The following is a 23,541-nucleotide window of genomic DNA, read 5'->3' on the forward strand; positions in this document are numbered from 1 at the left end:
CTATTAGCCATTAATTCTATTATGAATGCTCTATTATGCTAGGACGCTAACATTAGCATAGTAGCATTTTTTTAGTAGCCAATCACAGGGCACATATGGACAAACAACCATTCACACTCACATTCATACCTATGGACAATTTGGAGTCGCCAATTAGCTTAGCATGTTTTTGGAATGTGGGAGGAAACCGGAGTACCCGGAGAAAACCCACGCATGCATGGGGAGAACATGCAAATGCCACACAGAGATGGCCGAGGGTGGAATCGAACTCGGGTCTCCTCGCTGTGAGGCCTGCGCGTGTGAAGTGCAGCCCAACCTAAAGCATGTTCAAATAAAATGAAAACATTACCATTACCTTTACCATTAGCATTAGCATTAGCATTAGCATTAGAATTAGAATTAGAATTAGAATTAGAATTAGAATTAGAATTAGAATTAGAATTAGAATTAGAATTAGAATTAGAATTAGAATTAGAATTAGAATTAGCATTAGAATTACAATTAGAATTACAATTAGAATTACAATTAGCATTAGCATTAACATTAACATTAACATTAACATTAACATTAACATTAACATTAACATTAACATTCCAAATTGTAATTTTTGGCAAATTGGGTTGGGAAAAAATTACAAAAATGATGTGAAGTATTTTGAGAATGAAGTAGTAATATTCCAATTCCTTCTGTCGGGTTAAACATGCCAACATGCAACATACTCAAGCAATGTAGGACGTTGGCCTTGCTCCACCCAATGGGCAAGGCCCAAGTGACAAGCAGGTTGAACAACACTTGAAACCAGAATTGCATTTCACCTCAGAGAACTCAAAGATAGGAATGACTTTTCCGACGCTGTTGACTTTGGAACGCAAGTGGAAGAGAAAAAAGGCTGAGACTGAGGACGTCGGGCCGTGCTGGGATTTCTTGTTGATGGATTTCTGACTTGTGATCCGAAATGCCTGCGCTGGATTTATCCGTCAGATTTCTCCTACTCTTGTCGCTCTGGTGTTTCAGCGGGAAATGTGAAATTCAAAAATCCGACCCTTCTGCACCCACCGGAATCAAACCTTTTCACGATGACGTTAACGAAGCTCAGGCTTTCCCCGAGGAAGAGCGGGCTAGTCTTCCCGTGTTTACGATGGACTATCCACGGATACAAGTCCCGTTTGAGTTCACTTTATGGGTTCTGTTGGCTTCCTTTGCCAAAATCGGTAAGTTGGTAAACATAGAACTCGGAAAAAAAAACAGCTTTTATATTCTTTTTTCCTGCAATTTTCCAGGATTCCACATTTACAAAAATATCACAATCTGGATCCCAGAATCGTGCCTGCTCATCGCTATCGGACTCATCGTCGGCGCCATTATGCATTCGGTCAAAGAGGAACCGCCGGCAGTGCTCACCTCCAATGTCTTCTTTCTCTACATGCTTCCGCTTATCGTCTTGGAAAACGGCTACTTTATGCCCACTAGGCCCTTTTTTGAGAACGTCGGAACCGTGCTGTGGTATGCGGTGGTGGGAACGCTGTGGAACAGCATCGGCATCGGACTCTCGCTCTTCGCCATTTGTCAGATCGAGGTCTTTGGAGTCCAAGATATCAACCTGCAGGTTAGTGACCACATTTATATGATCAGGAAGTAGTGTCTTATAATTCTGATTACAGATTAACTAAGATTAAGATTAAGATTAAGATTAAGATTAAGATTAAATCTCGAATAAAAGTCATCCGTTCACTTGTAGTGGCTAGTTATGTAGAATTGGAGTCATGAACACCGACCTAAACGGATTCAAGTGAGGCCTGGAGTTCTTTAAATGTTGTCGTGGGGTCTTTTGTGACCTCTCGGATGAGTCGTTGCAGCGTTCTTGGAGTCATTTTAGTTGGCCGGCCATTCCAGGGAAGATTCACCACTGTTCCATGTATTCACTATTTGTGGATAATAGCTCTCGCTGTGTTTTGCTGGAGTCCCAAAGCTTTAGATATGACTTTATAACCTTTTAAGTAATTTTTTAATAAAGGGGCAATCAATTTTTAACACATGGCTATATAGGTTTGGATTTTTTTTCTCAATAATAACAAGTTTTATTTTATATATGCTATATTTTATCGTATTTTTTTTACTTCTTGGTATTCTTTCATCACAGTATCAATAAATCAATTGTGAAATAAATATTAATTATGATAATGCTTGTCCTCCCTGCAGGAGAATTTGTTGTTTGCGTCCATCATCTCAGCCGTGGACCCCGTGGCCGTGCTCAACGTGTTTGACGATATCGGCGTGAACGAGCAGACGCACATCGTCATCTTCGGGGAGGGGCTGTTCAACGATGCTGTCACTGTGGTGGGTTGGGCAACCATTTTTTTATTATCATTTATCTTTCTATTCCTTAAATAAAGTAAAAATGGGCATATTTTAGACATAGTAGCCAATGTTGATTAATCATGATTAATTCGTTAAAAATCTGTGATTAATCTAATTACATTTTTTTTATAATTACACAGTTTTTCAAAAATGTTGAAATTTGAATTTTGTGTAAGCGAATACTAATGGATATTCATGGAATATTAATGGAAAAAAAGTCATATTCTAGTGAGAAAGCAAGAGAATAAACCAATAATATTAAGAGCGAAAATAATGTCATTTTAGTTGCATAGATGTGAAATATTAAAGAAAAAAGTCACAATATTATGAGAAACAAACAAAACAAAATAAAGTTGGAAATTCAGGAAAATTAGATTGAGGGGAAAAATTAGAATATTATGGGAGTAAAGTCCAAATAAAATATAATATAATATATATAATATAATATTTGTAATAATATAATATTATATATATAATATTTATAATAATATAATATAATATTTATTAAATTAAATTCGTTGGGAATTCAGGAAAATTAGATTGAGCGGAAAAATGAGAATATTATGGGAGTAAAGTCCAAATATAATATAATATAATATAATATAATATAATATAATATAATATAATATAATATAATATAATATAATATAATATAATATAATATAATATAATATAATATAATATAATATAATATAATATAATATAATATAATATAATATAATATAATATAATATAATATAATATAATATAATATAATATAATATATGTATAATAATATAATATTATATATATATTATATTTATAATAATATAATATTTATTAAATTAAATTAAATTAGTTGGAAATTCAGGAAAATTAGATTGAGGGGAAAATGAGAATATTATGGGAGTAAAGTCCAAATATAATATAATATAATATAATATAATATAATATAATATAATATAATATAATATAATATAATATAATATAATATAATATAATATAATATAATATAATATAATATAATATAATATAATATAATATAATATAATATAATATAATATAATATAATATAATATAATATAATAATAATAATAATAATAATAATAATAATAATAATAATAATAATAATAATAATAATAATAATAATAATAATAATAATAATAATAATAATAATAATAATAATAATAATAATAATATAATTTCATTTTTAAATTAAATTAAATTAAATTAAATTAAATTAAATTAAATTAAATTAAATTAAATTAAATTAAATTAAATTAAATTAAATTAAATTAAATTAAATTAAATTAAATTAAATTAAATTAAATTAAACAAAGCTGACATGCAGTTTCTTGCTTGTAAATTCTTAGCATGTCTACATGTGTTCATTCATTCATTCATTCATTTTCTACCACCTCACGACGGTCGCGGGGGTGCTGGAGCCTATCCCAGCTGTCTTGGGGTGAGAGGCGGGGTACACCCTGGACTGGTGGCCAGCCAAGTCTACACGTGTTGTTTTGCCAAATATTAGTGGCTCTTGCATGCGTTCCTTTTCCGCTATGTGATAGCAATACTATAGCGATACTATAGCGATACTATAGTGATACTATAGCAATACTATAGCGATACTATAGCCACTAGAAAAAACACAGACACCCCCGCTTTGGCCAGTCTGACCAGTTGAAGTTGTGACTCCTGCTGGGTTTCGATCAAGATTTTCTCCCCTTTTAGTCACGTTAGAGCAGATTCCCGGGACTATCTGACTTGTGGAACCTGCCTGACGACTCCCATGTCAACACCATCGCTGACTCTTGTTCTCCTCACAGGTACTTTACAGCATGTTTTCCTTTGTGGCCGACATGTCAACTTTCGAATCCACCGACGTGTTCCTGGGCGGGGCCCGGTTCTTTGTGGTGGGGGCCGGGGGTCTCCTTTTTGGCCTCGTGTTTGGCTTTGTAGCCGCCTTCACCACACGTTTCACCCACAACGCCCGCCAGATCGAGCCCCTCTTTGTCTTCATGTTCAGCTACCTGGCGTACCTGGTGGCTGAGCTGTTTGCCATCTCCAGCGTCCTCGCGTAAGTGGAGGACATACACACTTCACCTGGTCTACCACGGTACAGTCGTCCCTCCTTTATCAGGGTTAATTGATTACAGACACCACTGTGATAAATTAATTCAATCAAACTTAAAGCACAGAAAACCTGTATGTCTTTTTGAATACAGTTTTAACATTGTTAGAGCCTTCTACACATGAAATAACACCCCTATAGTCACCTTTGCACTCCCATGATGCATTGATTATACCACATTGCACAACTCTTATACATGTGTTTTCCACTTCCTTAAATTTTAAATTCTAAATTTTAAATTTTAAATTTTAAATTTTAAATTTTAAATTTTAAATTTTAAATTTTAAATTTTAATTTTAATTTTAATTTTAATTTTAATTTTAATTTTAATTTTAATTTTAATTTTAATTTTAATTTTAATTTTAATTTTAATTTTAATTTTAATTTTAATTTTTTTTAAATATTGTATTTTTTATTTTATTATTATTTAAAATCAAATAAAGCGCAATGTGGCGATGGATTATTGTACAGTCACACATTACACATACAGTGCTGCGAAAAAGTGTTTGAAACCTTTTAAATTGTCACTGCTATCCCAACTACAGTGTTTTCCACTTCCACTTCCTTTAATTTTAATTTTAATTTTAATTTTAATTTTAATTTTAATTTTAATTTTAATTTTAATTTTAATTTTAATTTTAATTTTAATTTTAATTTTAATTTTAATTTTAATTTTAATTTTAATTTTAATTTTAATTTTAATTTTAATTTTAATTTTAATTTTAATTTTTCATGAAACCTTTTATTATTCAGGGAGGAAAAAAACAGACGAGGAAGTAAATGAGATCCATCAGTTGCTCTGGGACTCTAGCAAACCATAGTGAGAGCCATTGTCTTTGAATGGTGAAAACCAGTTAGCCTCAAATTTAGCCAAAAACTTACCGCTTCCACAAGAAATGGGAGGGGAACTTTGTTTCAATATGTCGGGCACACAATGGCTGACTTCATGAAAGGTAATATCTCGTACTGTCACTTTTTTAATTGTCACTGCTATCCCAACTACAGTGTTTTCCACTTCCTTTAATTAATTTTAATTTTAATTTTAATTTTAATTTTAATTTTAATTTTAATTTTAATTTTAATTTTAATTTTAATTTTAATTTTAATTTTAATTTTAATTTTAATTTTAATTTTAATTTTAATTTTAATTTTAATTTTAATTTTAAATTTTAAATTTTAAATTTTAAATTTTAAATTTTAAATTTTACATTTTTATTATTTTCTTTTAATATTGTATTATTATTTTATTATTATTAAAAAAAATTTTTTTTAAAGCCCTTAAAATCAAACAAAGCGCTATGTGATGAGGGATTATTGTACAGTCACACGTTGCTTTTGTACAACATTTTGCCAACATAAAGTGCTGCGAAAAAGTGTTTGCCCACTTCCTGTAATTTCATGTTTCAAAATTTAAAATTTAAAATTTAAAATTTAAAATTTAAAATTTAAAATTTAAAATTTAAAATTTAAAATTTAAAATTTAAAATTTAAAATTTAAAATTTAAAATTTAAAATTTAAAATTTAAAATTTAAAATTTAAAATTTTAAATGAAACCTTTTATTATTCAGGGAGGAAAAAAACGAGGAAGTAAATGAGATCTATCAGTCGCTCTGGGACTCTAGCAAACCATAGTGAGAGCCATTTCAATTCAAAAACAAGCATGATTATCTTCATCAGGGGTGTTGTGTATATGACTTCTTAGCATATATATGTATATGTATTGCATACTTTCATTTTTCCACTATGTGACCCAAGTGGAAAAGGTTTGGACACCAGTATCTCCAGTATTCTCCCCCTTGCAGGATTATCACATGCGCTATAACCATGAAGTACTACGTGGAGGAAAACGTCTCCCAGAGGTCCTGCACCACCATCCGTCATGTGGTCAAGATGTTGGCCACCATCTCGGAAACTCTCATCTTCTTCTTCCTGGGCGTCGTAACCATCACGACGGAACACGAATGGAATTGGGCCTACATCCTCTTCACTCTCCTCTTCGCGCTGCTCTGGAGAGGAGTCGGTGAGTGTTGAGGGATGATGGGACTGACGGGAATCCGCCGTATTTGAACGTCATCCCTCCTGCAGGCATCCTGGTTCTGTCTCAGATCGTCAACCCCTTCCGGACCATTCAGTTCACCTTCAAGGACCAGTTTGGTTTGGCCTACGGGGGCGTACGCGGGGCCATCTGCTTTGCTCTGGTCTTCACTCTGCCCGACACCATCAACAGGAAGAACCTGTTTGTCACGGCGTCCATCGCCATCATCATATTCACCGTCTTCATTCAGGTGGGGGCTGCTATTATTCATAAATAATAAATAATAAATAATAAATAATAAATAATAAATAATAAATAATAAATAATAAATAATCAATAATCAATAATCAATAATCAATAATCAATAATAAATAATAAATAATAAATAATAAATAATAAATAATAAATAATAAATAATAAATAATGCCCTTTAAGGCTGGTCTTCATTCAGGTGGCGGCTGTTATTATTAATAAATAATAAATAATAAATAATAAATAATAAATAATAAATAATAAATAATAAATAATAAATAATAAATAATAAATAATAAATAATAAATAATAAATAATAAATAATAAATAATAAATAATAAATAATAAATAATAAATAATAAATAATAAATAATAAATAATAAATAATAAATAATAAATAATAAATAATAAATAATAAATAATAAATAATAAATAATGCACTTTAAGGCTGGCCCTTTAAGGCCGGCCCTTTAAAGATGGCCCTTTAAGGCTGGCCCTTTAAGGCTGGCCCTTTAAGGCTGGAGCTTTAAGGCTGGCCCTTAAATAAATAATAAATAAATAAATTTATACTCTTTTTATTTACAACATATTGCGCAACTGCGGGGTCTTGAGACACATGCTAACTCGCAAACTAGAGAGCTAGCGACCTAAACGGTAGCCTTCAAGTTATTTCCTTTCAACTTAAATAGCCAAAAACTTACCACTTCCACACGGATAGGGAGGATAACTATTAACAGTTATTTAACATTTGGCCCGCGGGACGCATGTTTGATAAAGCAAATCAGCGAAAGTATATGATGTTTTGTTTCCCTAATTGTCAGGGTATCAGCATTCGTCCCATCATAGAGTACATGAACATCAGGAGGACCAACAAAGACTTGGGAACCATCAACGTAGAAATACATAACAGAGTATGAATATTATTATTATATGTTCTACTCCTTCTTGATGTTGTTTTGACATATTGATTGTTTTATGAGGTGATGGAGCACATAGTTTGCGGTATTGAGGACCTATGTGGACAATGGAGTCACTACTACTGGAAGGACAAGTAGGACTACAGAAACATTCCGGACTGGAATTTTCTTCACTTGTTAAAATCGATCGATCGATTCTTTGTGCTTCGTTTTAGGTTTAAGAAGTTTAACGACCGTTTTTTGAGGCGGATTCTGCTTCGAGACAACAGGGCGGAGTCCAGCATCGTGTCTCTGTACAAGAAGCTGGAGCTCCAGACGGCCATCGATTTGCTGGACACGCCAGTTGGAGACCTGAGCGCGGCGCCGTCCATTGTTTCTCTGCAGTAAGTATCCGGCGAAATTCCGGGATCATGTGGTAAAAGGTGGAAAATAATACGTGGTAGAACATGGATGCATGTCGAGTTCAAATCCCACTCATCTACAAATGTTTGGACTCCATAAAAGTGGCAAAATCACATTTATTTTTGATTTATTTATATTTATTTTGACCTGAAAATCAATTGACAACTATGCTAGTAAGCTAATATATCAAAAAAATAATAATAATAATCAAAATCACATCTCCTTATACAATAGATTTAGACATTTTAGATTAAAAGCTGCACTTTTAAAATAAATTAAAATACATTAAAAATACAGTAAAAAAGAATTATGAATATTCTTACAAGATTAAGTATAATTTATCATCACGTTCCTCTCTGCCGAATATAAAGAAATCAAGACGGGAAATCAAAAAGTCTATCTTCAGTGACATATTGCAGCTAGGGAATTTTTAGGATTTTCCACCAGCTGCTTATAATGATCTGCCGTGTAGTTTCCAAGCAGTCAAGTCAATTTCTGCACTCCAAGACATATTAAAATTCATGTATTGGAATATGCAAACTGATAAACGAGTGTTTACATATCCTGTTTTGACTTTTTTGTCTCATAATTTGGACTTTTATTTCATAATTACAACTTTCTCATCTCATAATTATTACTGTTTATCTCATATTATTGACTTTTTAATCTCATAATTTGGATTTATTTAATCTCATAATTGTGACTTTTTATCTCAAAATTTCAACTTGTGTCTCACAATTATGACTTCCTCATGTCATAATTATGACAATTATGACATATTTTAATTATGAGAAAATCTTAATCAGGAGGCAAAAGTTGAAATTATGAGATAAAAAGTTGAAATTATAAAATAAAAAGTCATAATTATGACATTAAATGAATTCATATTTTGAGATAAAAAGACGAAATTATGAGAGAAAAAGTCAGAACTATGAGATAAAAATGTATGAGATAAAAATCATAATTCTAACATAAATAAAAATTCTGAGATAAGTCATAATTACGAGATTATTAAATTATTAGATAAAAAGTCATAATTATGACATATAAAGATTACATATAAGACATATAAAATTTAAAAGTAGTAATTATGAGATGACAAAATCTTAATTAGGAGGCAAAAGTTGAAATTATGAGATAAAAAGTTGAAATTACCAGATAAAAAGTCATAATTATGACATTAAATGAATTCACATTTTGAGATAAAAAGACAAAATTATGAAAGAAAAAGTCAGAACTATGAGATAAAAAATTATGAGATAAAAATCATACTTCTAACATAAATAAAAATTCTAAGATAAGTCATAATTACGAGATTATTATTCAACTTTTTATCTCATAGGTCTGACTTTTTCTCTTTCTTTATTATCTCAAAATGTGAGTTCATTTAATCTCATATTTATGCCTTTTTATCTTGTAATTTCAACTTGTTATCTCAGTATTTCAACTCACAATTATTACTTCCTCGTCTCATAATTATGACTTTTTAATTTCAACTTTTTATCTGAAAATAATTACTTCCTCATCTCATAATTATTACTGTTTATCTCATATTATTTACTTTTTAATCTCATAATTTGGATTTATTTAATCTCATAATTATGACTTTTTATCTTGTAATTTCAACTTTTTATCTCAAAATTTCAACTTTTTATCTCAAAATTATTACTTCCTCATCTCATAATTATGACAATTATGACATATTTTTAATTTCAACGTTTTATCTCATAGTTCTGACTTTTTCTCTCATCATTTTGTTTTATTATCTCAAAATGTGAATTCATTTAATCTCATAGTTATTACTTTTTATCTTGTAATTTCAACTTTTTATCTCGAAATTTCAACGTTTTATCTCAAAATTATTACTTCCTCATCTCATAATTATGACAATTATGACATATTTTTAATTTCAACTTTTTATCTAGTAGTTCTGACTTTTTCTCTCATAATTTCATTTTAGTATCTCAGAATGTGAATTCATTTAAACTCATAATTATGACTTTTTATCTTGTAATTTCAACTTTTTATCTCAATATTTCAACTCACAATTATTACTTCCTCGTCTCATAATTATGACTTTTTAATTTCAACTTTTTATCTCAAAATAATTACTTCCTCATCTCATAATTATTACTGTTTATCTCATATTATTTACTTTTTAATCTCATAATTTGGATTTATTTAATCTCATAATTATGACTTTTTATCTCAAAATTTCAACTTTTTATCTCAAAATTATTACTTCCTCATCTCATAATTATTACTGTTTATCTCATATTATTTACTTTTTAATCTCATAATTTGGATTTATTTAATCTCATAATTATGACTTTTTATCTCAAAATTTCAACTTTTTATCTCAAAATTATTACTTCCTCATCTCATAATTATGACAATTATGACATATTTTTAATTTCAACTTTTTATCTTGTAATTTCAACTTTTTATCTTGTAATTTCAACTTTTTATCTCAAAATTATTACTTCCTCATCTCATAATTATGACAATTATGACAGATTTTTAATTTCAACTTTTTATCTCATAGTTCTGACTTTTTCTCTCATAATTTAATTTTATTATCTCAAAATGTGAGTTCATTTAATCTCATAATTATGACTTTTTATCTTGTAATTTCAACTTTTTATCTCATAATTTTGACTTTTGCCTCCTGATTGATGATTTTCTCATCTCATAATTATTACTTTTAAATTTAAACCTCATCGCATAATTTAATAATCTTGTAATAATGACTTATCTTAATGACTTTTTCTTATGTTAGAATTATGATTTCATCTCATATATTTTACTTTTTAATCTCTGAATTATGACTTAAAAAACAGACTTAATATGACACTATTAAAACCTTCATTGAAGATGTGAAACAAAGACATGATGTGGCAGCAAGATCCACATGGACACCACCTTCTTGTTTTGCCATGAGTTATTTTGTGAATGCTGCCACTTTTAAACTATTAAAAAATAAAAACAATAAACAATAAAATGCATGTAAAACCATAACATGAGGCTTCTGAATTTTTCTATACCGTAAAATGTTTAAACACCCCGACCGTAACGAGTAACTCTCAGTGTCTGCTCTTTGCTCCGCTAGCGATGAGAGGAAGGACGCGTCTCGATCAAAGAAGAAGTTCCTGGCCGCTGACATACGGAAGATGCATGACATCCTGTCCAAGAACATGTACAAGATCAGGGAGAGGGTAAGTGGAGTGCTTCTACACCACATTGACCCAAGACCCGAGTTCAATTCCACCCTCGGCCATTAGTAGAGCCCTCTAAACATGAAATAGCACCCCTATAGTAAACTTTACGGTCATATTACCCAATATGGTAGACATAATAGGAGAAAAAACTTGTGGCTGCATGGCGGATGAGCGGTTAGTGCGCAGGCCTCACAGCTAGGAGCCCCGAGTTCAATTCCATTCTCGGCCATGTGGAGTTTTTACAAGAAAACACATGCCAAATGACGGCTATACACTAATCCCTCATTTATCACTGATAATTGGTTCCAGTGAATTTCTGCCAATTAGGAATCCTTATTAATAAATGACATATTTTGGTAGTTAGAGCATAGAAAACTGTTTATGACCTTCTAAATAAGTTTTAACATTAGTAGAGCCCTCGAAACATGAAATAGCACCCCTATAGTAACATTTACAGTCATATTACCCAATATGGTTGACATAATAGGAGAAAAAAATTTGTGGCTGCATGGCGGATGAGCGGTTAGTGCGCAGGCCTCACAGCTCGGAGCCCTGAGTTCAATTCCATTCTAGGCCATGTGGAGTTTTTACAAGAAAACTCATGCCAAATGACGGCTGTACACTAATCCCTCATTTATCAATGATAATTAGTTCCAGTGAATTTCTGCCAATTAGGAATCCTTATTAATAAATGACATATTTTGGTAGTTAGAGCATAGAAAACTGTTTATGACCTTCTAAATAAGTTTTAACATTAGTAGAGCCCTCGAAACATGAAATAGCAACCCTATAGTAATCTTTACAGTCATATTACCCAATATGGTAGACATAATAGGAGAAAAAACTTGAGGCTGCATGGCGGCTGAGTTATTAGTGTGCAGGCCACACAGCTAGAAGACCGAAGTTCAATTCCATTCTAGGCCATGTGGAGTTTTTACAAGAAAACACATGCCAAATGACGGCTATACACTAATCCCTCATTTATCACTGATAATTAGTTCCAATGAATTTCTGCCAATTAGGAATCCTTATTAATAAATTACATAGAAAACTGTTTATGACCTTCTAAATACGTTTTAACATTAGTAGAGACCTCAAAACATGAAATAGCACCCCTATAGTAACATTTACAGTCATATTACCCAATATGGTAGATATAATAAGCTTGTGGCTGCATGGCGGATGAGCGGTTAGTGCGCAGGCCTCACAGCTAGGAGCCCCGAGTTCAATTCCACACACATGTCTGTGTGGCGTTTGCATGTTTTCCCGTTTTCTCCGGGTATTCCGGGTTCCTCCCACATTCCAAAAACATGCTAGGTTAATTAGCGACTCCAAATTGTGCATAGGTATGAATGTGAGTGTGAATGGTTGTTTGTCTATATGTGCCCTATATGTGATTGGCCATGGTGTACCAGCTGGGATAGGCTCCAGCACAATGAATGAATGTAAACAAATGAACGTATTTCCTTCCTGTGCAGACGATGGCGTACACCAACAATTCCAACTTGGCTGAAAACAGCCGAGCAAGGGAGATTTTAATTCGGAGACACGCTAGCATCCGACGTAGCATCCGATCTGGAAGTTTCCGAGAAATGGTGAGTTGGAAATTTTACACATGGAGCCGAAAACCGTCCTACTTGCTCCGATTCTTCCAATTCCAGGCTGCTCAAAATTTGTCCAAATCCCAGAAGTACTACTCCCTTCAGCCGGGACTCGATCCAGAAGTCGCGTTCCCTCTTAGAAGACGAAATCATGGTAAAACGGTAAACAATGATTTCTATTTATACTCCGACATAAATATTCGATGTGTCGTCTATTAGGAACAGGGGCGTCGCCAAGCTCCTCGTCACGCTGGTTAATGTCAACAAGGCGGCTGAACGCAATCAAGGAATCAACCCTCGGAGGAGGACATCCTGCTTCTTCTCCCGATGTCGATGTTTTGGACGAGAGAAACCCCAGCAAAAAGACACCGGTTGCAACCCCGCGCCGCCGCAACTCGGAGCGTACATCAAAACATCCAGGAGAACCGGAGGAACATGTAGCTCCTCCCACGTTGGGTAACCAGAACAGCAGAGATCCCGGGGTTGGTGACCCACTTCTTGGAACGACATCACAAGGTCAAAGGTGAAAGACAGATGAAAGTTCCGAAGTTGGACTTGGTGGACTTGCTGGGAACTCGTGCAGGAGTGGGAATACTACAAATCCCACTGTCGTCGTTCCAATGCTAAGCTAATACAAGGATAGTATCGCTAATATTGATACTTTTTACGTGAACCATTTTTGCCTTGTTTGCTTTGTTCAATGAAAATGAGACTTAAGATGTAATATTTTACAGTATTATAGACCTATCCATTTTTACACTTGTACCTAGGTGGTGTAAAGTACAGCTGCTGCCCTTAACATTATATTTTAGTCTGTAAAGTTTGGAAAAAAAAAGCTTGCGCCTAACTAAATTCAGGTTTAAGTGATATTTTAATGGGTCAAATAAAATTTTACTTTGTACCTTAAATTTGGCCATGTGTGACCCTATGTACGGTACAGTATTCCCTCATTGCTATTTTTCACAAATATAATTTTTTTATTTTTTTATTTTTTTTATTTTTATTTTTATTTTTATTTTTATTTTTATTTTTATTTTCATTTTTATTTTTATTTTTATTTTTATTTTTATTTTTATTTTTATTTTTATTTTTATTTTTATTTTTATTTTTATTTTTATTTTTATTTTTATATATAAATATTCATTCATTCATTCATTCTATCCCAACTGAACAAAACATGCAGTTTTTTAATTTTGATTTTAATTTTTTAAATCAAAATTTTAATTTTAAAAAGCAAAATCTTAATTATAAAAATTTTAATTTTAATTTTAATTTTATTTTTAATTTTAGATTTTTTTTTATTTTATTTTTTTATTTTTATATATTCATTCATTCATTTTCTACTGCCTATCCACACGAGAGTCACAGGGGATGCTGGAGTCTATCCCAACTGAACAAAACATGCAGTTTTTTAATTTTGATTTTAATTTTTTAAATCAAAATTTTAATTTTAAAAAGCAAAATCTTAATTTTCAAAATTTTAATTTTAATTTTAATTTTAATTTTAATTTTAATTTTAATTTTAATTTTAATTTTAATTTTAATTTTAATTTTAATTTTCATTTTCATTTTAATTTTAATTTTATATATAAATATTCATTCATTCATTCATTCATTTTCTACCGTTTATTCTCACGAATGTCGTGGGGGGGCTGGAGCCTATCCCAACTGAACAAAACATGCAGCTTTTTAATTTGGATTTTAATTTTTTAAATCAAAATTTTAATTTTAAAAAGCAAAATCTTAATTTTAAAAATCAAAATTTTAATTTTACTTTTACTTTTAATTTTAATTAAATCTCTTTAAATCTCTTTAATTAAATCTTTAATTGAATCTTGTTTTTTATATTTGTCTTTATTTTTGCTTTTATTTATTTATTTATGTATATATTTTTTTATTTTTGTTTTTATTTCCATTTATATTTATGTTTGTGTATTTAATTTTTTGATTTTTTTTTCATTTTTGTTTTTATTTTCACTTTTATTTATTTATTTATTTATTGTTTTGGCAGTTTTGGTCCTCCATAAAACAATGGTATCCATGGAAAGGAATATTCCAATCTCTTGTTTACATGCGTCGTGAAAATCAAACAGAATAGTCAATAGGGCATGCGCAGTAAAACGTAAACATCAACATCACGTGATACCGGCTTCATCAAGTTTTTCTTTCACTTGTTGGAATAACTCCGTATTGCCAGTTTTTCGTCTGTCCAGTCTTGAAATTTAGTTTGAATCAAAAACAAACTTTGCTTAGTCCAGTGCCGATTGCTGGCCTCCATTTTTAAAAGTGAAGAACGTCTGGTTCTGCGTGTTACGTCATATCTGAGCATGCGCTGAAAGAACGCACCCGGGATCAATTTAAACAGGAAAAAGATCAAATTCAATCTTGCTAATATTTTATAATTAAACTCGGAGCATGTTTTATATAGATATATATTTTCTTTTTTAATAAAAGTGGACTTGTGAATAAAGTATAGAAGGGTTTAGATTCTGTTACACAGATGGCGCTAATGCACACAAAAGCTGCTTGCTAACCGCCAATAAACAACAGAAGAAGAAAAACACCACGAAGAAGAACTTTCCGTTTGAGCGGGTACAAGATACCTCAATCGGATTGGTTAAAGGAATATTCCATCCCTGTTCAATTCTCAGTTCAATACAATGTTTCTTAATGAGAGAATGTCTCTGTAAAGGCTAAAATCAATGGTGTCCGATATTCGTACATATGGTTGACATTAGCTTGTAGTTCATCGGTCTTGTTGCGGAGTGAGCGAACGTTAGCCAGAATGACTGAAGGAAGAGTTCGATGTTTCACATTCCGCTGCTTTAGTCTGGCTCTAACGCCTCCCTTTTTCTTCCCCCTCCTGGTTGCCTTCTTTTTTTTTGTGGGTGTCATACTGACCAGTCGTGTGATTACGGAGTATCTCTTCCGGTATCTCCTCTAACCGCAGCTGCAGAAGCGAATCCCTGGAATATGTAGTCCGTGGAGTGTCTGAAGGACTATGTCCATTTGTTTTGCAGAAAAAAATGGTCCATAAAGTGCAGCAGAAACACCGCAATCCACGGGATCCTAGTGTAATCCATTGACTGGTGTATTCGGGGCTAGTGCTAGCTAGCACGAGCCTCGCTAGTTTCCGCGGTATGGTGATCACGCAAGCAAATGACAACTCCAGGCGTTCGTTGAAAAATAATAAAGACAGCACATAAAAAACAACAAAATGTATGTTGCCCTGACACTGCTAAAAATGGAAGCTAAAAAACACACATTAAGGGACATGTACAATAAGAGCTGCTCGTCTGTGCCAGCGGTCACCACACGAGCAGTGATCAGCCCATTAGCCCATAACATGCTTATCCTCACGAGGGTCGCGGGGGGTGCTGGAGCCTATCCCAACTGAACAAAACATGTAGTTTTTTCATTTTAATTTTTATTTTTATATGTAAATATTCATTCATTCATTTTCTCCCGCTTATCCTCATGAGGGTCATGGGGGATGCTGGAGCCTATCCCAACTGAAGAAAACATGCAGTTTTTTATTTTTATTTTTATTTTTATTTTTATTTTTATTTTTATTTTTATTTTTATTTTTATTTTTATTTTTATTTTTATTTTTATTTTTATTGACACACCGTCTTTTCCATGAAGTAAACTCTTCTTGAGAATTTTAATTTTAATAATTTTATTTTTATATATAAATATTCATTCATTCATTTTCTACCACTTATCCTCACGAGGGTCATGGGGGATGCTGGAGCCTATCCCAACTGAACAAAACATGCATTTTTTATTTTTATTTTTATTTTTATTTTTATTTTTATTTTTATTCATTCATTCATTCATACATTTTCTACCGCTTATCCTCACGAGGGTCGCAGGCGGTGCTGGAGCCTATCCCAACTGAACAAAACATGCATTTTTTATTTTTATTTTTATTTTTATTTTTATTTTTATTTTTATTTTTATTTTTATTTTTATTTTTATTTTTATTTTTATTTTTATTTTTATTTTTATTTTTATTTTTATATATTCATTCATTCATTCATTTTCTACCGCTTATTTTAATTTTAATTTTAATTTTAATTTTAATTTTAATTTTAATTTTAATTTTAATTTTAATTTTAATTTTAATTTTAATTTTAATTTTAATTTTAATTTTAATTTTAATTTTAATTTTAATTTTAATTTTAATATTCATTCATTCATTCATTTTCTACCGCTTATCCTCATGAGGGTCACGGGGGATGCTGGACCCTATCCCAACTGAACAAAACATGCAGTTTTTTAATTTTAATTACCGCCCTTTCCATGAAGTAAACTCTTCTTGAGAATGGATGAGAAAGGATGAGTGGGAGTTTACCAGCTCATCCCCAATCCATGATCCATGAGGCTCATACATTTTTAATACTAAAGGCGATGATGACCTGTGCTGTTTACTGTAAAATAAAAGTATGACGCACGCATGCACGCTTCTACGCTTCTTTTATGTCCTCCTTTCTTCCATGTAACAACTGCAGCTGGTGCCTGCAGGTCAGAGCCTTTGAACGCATCACTGGTAGTCTTTCCCTACCGACACAATGGCGGTGCCGTTGCCCGAAGCCAACGTGCATCCTGATCATGAGACGTCTTCCTGCTTTACGTGGGAGGCATTGGCCGACGTCCTGAGTTCTACTCCACAGCAGGGGAGGCCACTGAATTGCAAGTGGAGTGAGTGGAGTGAGTGGAGTGTTCGGCTTGACAACGACATCATCGGGTGTTTCAAGCCTTCATCATCATCATCAGCAGCATCCTGCTTGATCAAGTGATTGCCCAAAGTGTGGAAGAGCGTCCATGAGCTTGAGGCGCTAAGATGAATCAAACGGCGTCCGTCTCGCATCAGATTGACTGTCAGCCTGCCAAGGACGTCAAGGTGGGGGTGTTTTCTCATTTTCTCACCACATTTCTCATGTTATGTTATATTATGATGCACGTCCAGCAACAATTTCTTGGAATCCGGAATCTGTTTGTGATGTGATGGACTCCCAATTCGAGAATTCATCCTCACGGAATGATGGACGCACTCAGAATCAGTTGCAGTGTTGTGATTATGTAAGACTGAATGTACTCTTGCTTGATTTATGTTGGCTGTGATCTCGCTGATATCATTTGTATTAGTAGCAATAACTCGGCTGATATTATACAATGGTGTGAAAAGGTGTTTGCCCCCCGTTTCAGATAATCCAAATAATGTAAATATTAGTCAATGACAAGACAACTGAACAAAACATGCAGTTTGTTAATTTTAATTTTAATTTTAATTTTAATTTTAATTTTAATTTTAATTTTAATTTTAATTTTAATTTTAATTTTAATTTTAATTTTAATTTTAATTTTAATTTTAATTTTAATTTTTAATTTTTAATTTTTAATTTTTATTTTTATTTTTGTTTTTATTTTTATTTTTATTTTTATTTTTATTTTTATTTTTATTTTTATTTTTATTTTTATTTATTCATTCATTCATTTTCTACCACTTATCCTCATGAGGGTCATGGGGGATGCTGGGGCCTATCCCAACTGAACAAAACGTGCATTTTAATTTTAATTTTAATTTTAATTTTAATTTTAATTTTAATTTTAATTTTAATTTTAATTTTAATTTTAATTTTAATTTTAATTTTAATTTTAATTTTAATTTTAATTTTAATTTTAATTTTAATTTTAATTTTAATTTTAATTTTAATTTTAATTTTAATATATTCATTCATTCATTTTCTACCACTTATCCTCACGAGGGTCATTTTTTATTTTTATTTTTATTTTTATTTTTATTTTTATTTTTATTTTTATTTTTATTTTTATTTTTATTTTTATTTTTATTTTTATTTTTATTTTTATTTTTATTTTTATTTTTATTTTTATTTTTATTTTTATTTTTATTTTTATTTTTATTTTTATTTTTATTTATTCATTCATTTTCTACCACTTATCCTCATGAGGGTCATGGGGGATGCTGGGGCCTATCCCAACTGAACAAAACGTGCATTTTAATTTTAATTTTAATTTTAATTTTAATTTTAATTTTAATTTTAATTTTAATTTTAATTTTAATTTTAATTTTAATTTTAATTTTAATTTTAATTTTAATTTTAATTTTAATTTTAATTTTAATTTTAATTTTAATTTTAATTTTAATTTTAATTTTAATTTTAATTTTTATATATTCATTCATTCATTTTCTACCACTTATCCTCACGAGGGTCATTTTTTATTTTTATTTTTATTTTTATTTTTATTTTTATTTTTATTTTTATTTTTATTTTTATTTTTATTTTTATTTTTATTTTTATTTTTATTTTTATTTTTATTTTTATTTTTATTTTTATTTTTATTTTTATTTTTATTTTTATTTTTATTTTTATTTTATTTTATAATTTGATTTTTATATATAAATATTCATTCATTCATTCATTTTCTACCGCTTATCCTCACAAGGGTCACGGGGGTGCTGGAGCCTATCCCAACTGAACAAAATAGCCATAGGTTACCGGAACAACCTAAAAGGAATTTTTGTTGCAACACACGCTTTACTCTTTGAAGTCACAGAAGTAGGAGACAACTCTCAATAAAAGAGTGAAAAGTTTTATTAAAGTTGGCAAAGGCATTTCAGCAGGTCTGAATCAGCTAGAAGGAAAAATCTTACTGGACTAGCCGCATAAAAAGCCAGATAAAAAGCACTGCTGGGGGATGATTGAAGCAGGTAGGAAAACCGGGTGACCAGATCCACGTACTTCCCTTAGTCCACTGGTGTTTCTAAGGATCACTCGAGCAAGGCAGGGGTGGGGACAGCAGCTACGGTGGCTGGCTCCTAGCTCCCGTTGGCTCGACTCGTGTCTCCAGAGCGCCCCAGTGAACTTCCGTCGGATTTGGTGTCCAGCGTTCATCAGACCTTGTACCATTTCCCAAGCGTTCTTTAAGGGAACAGGGCCTCGTTCCCTTCTTGTGTAGGTCTTCCACGTCTATAGGACCTATAAGCCATATCAGTCCTTTCCATATCCGGCATCCGGCAGCAGATCCGTCTGCCAGTACAACGTCCAAGTGTCCTTTCGGTTTGAGGCTTCTGCGGGTCATCGACACCTCAGCTCCTGTGTCCGCCAAGTAGGGTACGCCCTCTATATTTGAGTAGAGCATATCCCCGCTACGGTAGACGTAGGCCTTCATGACCCGCGCCTCGTCAGTCATCATTGGCTAGACCCTCCTGATCCCGCTGCTTTAAGGGATTCGGGATTCGGACCGCCGCTCTGCCTTTGCTGACTAGGCTCGGAGGTCTTCTGTGGTTGACTTGTCCTCGGGGCTTAACGCTGTTCGTTAGCGGTGCCTTGCTTCGCTTTGCGCTTTTCAGCGTAATGCTTCCTTAGCAGGTCCCACTCCCTTACGGTCTTGTCGATGACGTCCAACCTTGCATCCGACTTCAGGGTCACAAAGAGCTGCTCGTTTTCTGCTCCTTTCACCACCTTCCTCAGGGCTTCTACATACATCATGGACTTCAGACGGTGCCAGATTGGTGTCAAAGCCTGGCCTTGCTTCAGCTCTTCTCGGGCAGCGGCGATGAAAGAGTCTTCGTCAAACTCCTCGTTGACGACCCATCGTTCGTAGACCTCTTGAGCCGTCTCATCCTGTCCTACTACTTCCGTGGTGACGAACTGTAACCAGTTCTTTTTGGCCTCTTCGCTGACACCACAGGTCTTGACAAGCCTCCAGGTGTCTCGTAGGTAGGCTTCAACCGATTCCCCTGGTTTCATGGGTCTTATCAGGTTCTTCAAGGTTTTTAGGCCTTCGTAACCTCCCCTTGCCAATTCGTTGTCTCGTCGCTGGGGGACCGCAGCCTCAGACACGGTGTCCGGGATTGGAGCGTGATGGGGCATTGTCTTGTCCTCCTGGTCGTCCACAACGTCGCAGATGGTTAGGTCTTTCTCGGATTGGTTGTAAGCAGTCTGCTGCAGTCGTCTTAGCATCGTGTCGTATAGAACTGCCACAAAGCCTTCCCGGAAGTTCTTGTTCAGGTCTTGATAGCTCACAAGGGTTTGGTAGGATGGTGTCATAAGAAAGTTGGCCATCTCGCCCCAAGTCATGCGTACCTCTACCACCGTTTCTTGATCCAGCTTCTGCTGCCATACCGACGGGATGGTGTAGTCCGTTTGTCCCACTTCGGGTACATAAGCTTTTCTTCCATCTCTTGTTTCCACGTATCCCCATTTCTTATCTCTGGCCAGTTTTTCTGATGCACGGTAGATGTCAAAGACTGGCACAACGCCTTTCCGTCCCTTGTAAACCCCTGACTTCAAAGCCGGCTGTGGGGATTCTTTGGGTTCAGCTTCAGAGCGTAGGCTTTGGTTTCTTGGGTCTCCGTCATCCTCAGCTGGGTCAGTAGGGTCTACTCTTGCGTCTTCTTCGGCCTGGGGTTGTGCAGCCAGAACCGGTCGTTCTGCTCTTTTTGCTTGTTCGGGTTCAGCAGGCTCGGGTTCAACGACTGGATCCCGTTCCTCTTCCATCAAAATGAGACTATGTGCTGCTTGTTGTTCCCTTGTGACTGATCTGGTCTGATGGCAAGGGGGTGATGGACTCCTGCTCATGTCTCTTCCTCGACCTTCACTGGTCCCCCTTTGTGAGCCCTGTGAGCCAGTACTGCACACCGGGACTCTCTCTGGGGTCCTCCCTGGTCGAGGCTTTGGGGTTGATACAGCTTCGGATGGCGACTGCTTCTGAGGGGTCGTCTGGGTCGAACCAGCCAGCAGAGCAGCAAACCACTCGTCGTTTTGCTTTGGAGAGAATGCTACTATGATCTCTGTTCCTGCTGGTACCAGGTAGCCTCGTTCGAGGCATACTTGGCCTGCTACTTCAGCTGCCAGTCGGGCTTCCAGCCATGTAAGGGTATGAGATCGTAAGCCATCCACGTGCATGACAAGCCGCCGTGCACCCCGGTCGAAGGCTCCTCTGATTCCCTCTTCCAGTCTTTTTGTCATCTCTTGCTGATATTCTTCTATTTCATGCCGTCCTTCGTAGGCTCTGATGGGGACGTGTAGGGTCAGCCGGTAGCGGCTTATGCCCCCACTGGTTGCCATCAGGTCTATCCTCGTTCCTTGACTTATCCGCTTCTGTAGCTCTTGTTTCACCTCTTCTCGGTAGTCGCTTCCCATCAGGTCTCTCAGGTTGGACTTGAACGTCTTGTTTCGGGGTTTGTAGCGTTCATCTGTGAGGACCAGCAAGGCATCAGCCGTGATGTCCCTCAGGTCCCCTATGTATTGGTACAAGGCTTTGTTCCCGTAGCGCCTCAAGAGCGAGACACCCGTCGGTAGAGGGCTCAGCTCTGGTATGTGCGACTTCTCTTCTCTGGGTGTCTTGTCCATCCTCTTTGGGGTATGGACCTCTTTGTGTCCACCACAGTCCCGGACAGTCCGAGTCCTGAGTCTTCTTGGTGAGCCTGGGAGCTTTTTGTAGTGCTGCCTCTTGCTAGGCAGCCTGGAACCAGCCAAGAGCACTGAGAAATCACTCCCTTTATGCTCTGATTAGGCCCCGCCCCTGTCCCCACCTTCTCTTCATGACCCCTCCCAGAAGGTGTTAACTTTTGGTCCGGTACTTTCCCTGTTCCCGCCTTTCTCCTCCCAGAAGGTGTCAACCTTTCTGTCAGGGACTTTTCCCTATTGACCTTTGGCCTACTTAGTTGAACTTTGTCCTACTTATTGTCATATTGGAGCTCATTTTGGCAGTTTTAGTTAAATTGTTTTATAACATGTTTGTACATAGTCATCATGGACTTGGTCTCCTTTCATACAGCCGTTGAGACATCATGTTGGTACATTCAGATATCAACTTTGACCATAGGACATTCTGTTTTCTGCTTCCTGATCATGACAACTTCTTTATAACTTCATTATTCTGAGACTATATTAAGACTATTATATTGCTCATGGCTTTGTCTCCCTCTGGTGTACAAAGTATAGATTACACTTGTAAGTATTGTCTCTAACACCGGAGACTAAGTAAGTAAGACTCTATGATGTTCATGTTGGACTCAGGGCAAAGAGGCTGCAATTGATATTTTCTATCACTAGATGGCGGTGTTTCACAGAGGCTGCAGTTGGATACCAATGTAAAATTACGTTTGTACTGTAATACAATTTAAAAAAAGGGCTTAATATCGGTGCTTCTCAAATAGTGAGAGTGATGTGTAGGGGCGGGGTGGAGGACTTTTAGTGTCAGTGTCTTTGTGATATATAGTTTTACAATTAAAATATACAATTATGTGCATAATAAAGAAATGTCATACTTTATATCATTCATTCATTTTCATCACACTCACTAGTGATTGACAAAGACGGAAGTTTCACTGACTCACTGGTGATTGAGGAAGTGACTCAAGGGTGTTCAGCGTCATGGGTGCTTTGGAAAGTCCCAGGTTTCACTGACTCACGGGTGATACTCACAATAATTATAAAATAAAATAATACTAATAATAAATAATAAAATAATACTCACAGGGAGTATTATTTCATGGAAATATTTTTTTGTCAGGAATAAACATTATAGACTTTAATTGATTAATGTAGTATTCTTATTCCAACTCCGACACCCACTGGGATACGGCTAGAGACGTCTAGGCCAGATCCT

The 23,541-nt window shown here is 34.0% G+C and overlaps 2 protein-coding genes across 4 annotated transcripts in view; both read left to right on the plus strand.

The window, feature by feature from the left end:
- The first annotated feature begins 823 nt into the window (after nucleotides 1-823).
- LOC131104795 (sodium/hydrogen exchanger 2-like) lies at nucleotides 824-13,817 on the plus strand. The gene is made up of 13 exons (XM_058052321.1): nucleotides 824-1,211; nucleotides 1,281-1,606; nucleotides 2,200-2,337; nucleotides 4,167-4,417; nucleotides 6,275-6,492; nucleotides 6,558-6,757; nucleotides 7,581-7,670; nucleotides 7,740-7,810; nucleotides 7,892-8,059; nucleotides 11,188-11,293; nucleotides 12,775-12,891; nucleotides 12,958-13,051; nucleotides 13,117-13,817. The coding sequence occupies exons 1-13, from the start codon at nucleotides 956-958 to the stop codon at nucleotides 13,422-13,424; spliced, it is 2,343 nt and encodes a 780-aa protein (XP_057908304.1). The 5' UTR covers nucleotides 824-955; the 3' UTR covers nucleotides 13,425-13,817.
- Nucleotides 13,818-17,643: 3,826 nt separating this feature from the next.
- LOC131104921 (inactive dipeptidyl peptidase 10-like) overlaps nucleotides 17,644-23,541 on the plus strand; it is a 47,241-nt gene continuing 41,343 nt past the window's right edge. For 2 of the 3 annotated variants that reach the window (XM_058052610.1, XM_058052611.1), the window contains exon 1: nucleotides 17,644-17,803. In XM_058052610.1, the coding sequence (XP_057908593.1) occupies nucleotides 17,744-17,803 (60 nt within the window). In that variant the 5' untranslated portion in view covers nucleotides 17,644-17,743. The remainder of the gene's footprint in view (nucleotides 17,804-23,541) is intronic. The other variant, XM_058052612.1, reaches the window with a different exon arrangement.

This window comes from Doryrhamphus excisus, chromosome 16 (genome assembly GCF_030265055.1).
Source record: "Doryrhamphus excisus isolate RoL2022-K1 chromosome 16, RoL_Dexc_1.0, whole genome shotgun sequence".
In the NCBI taxonomy this organism is placed as follows: Eukaryota; Metazoa; Chordata; class Actinopteri; order Syngnathiformes; family Syngnathidae; genus Doryrhamphus; species Doryrhamphus excisus.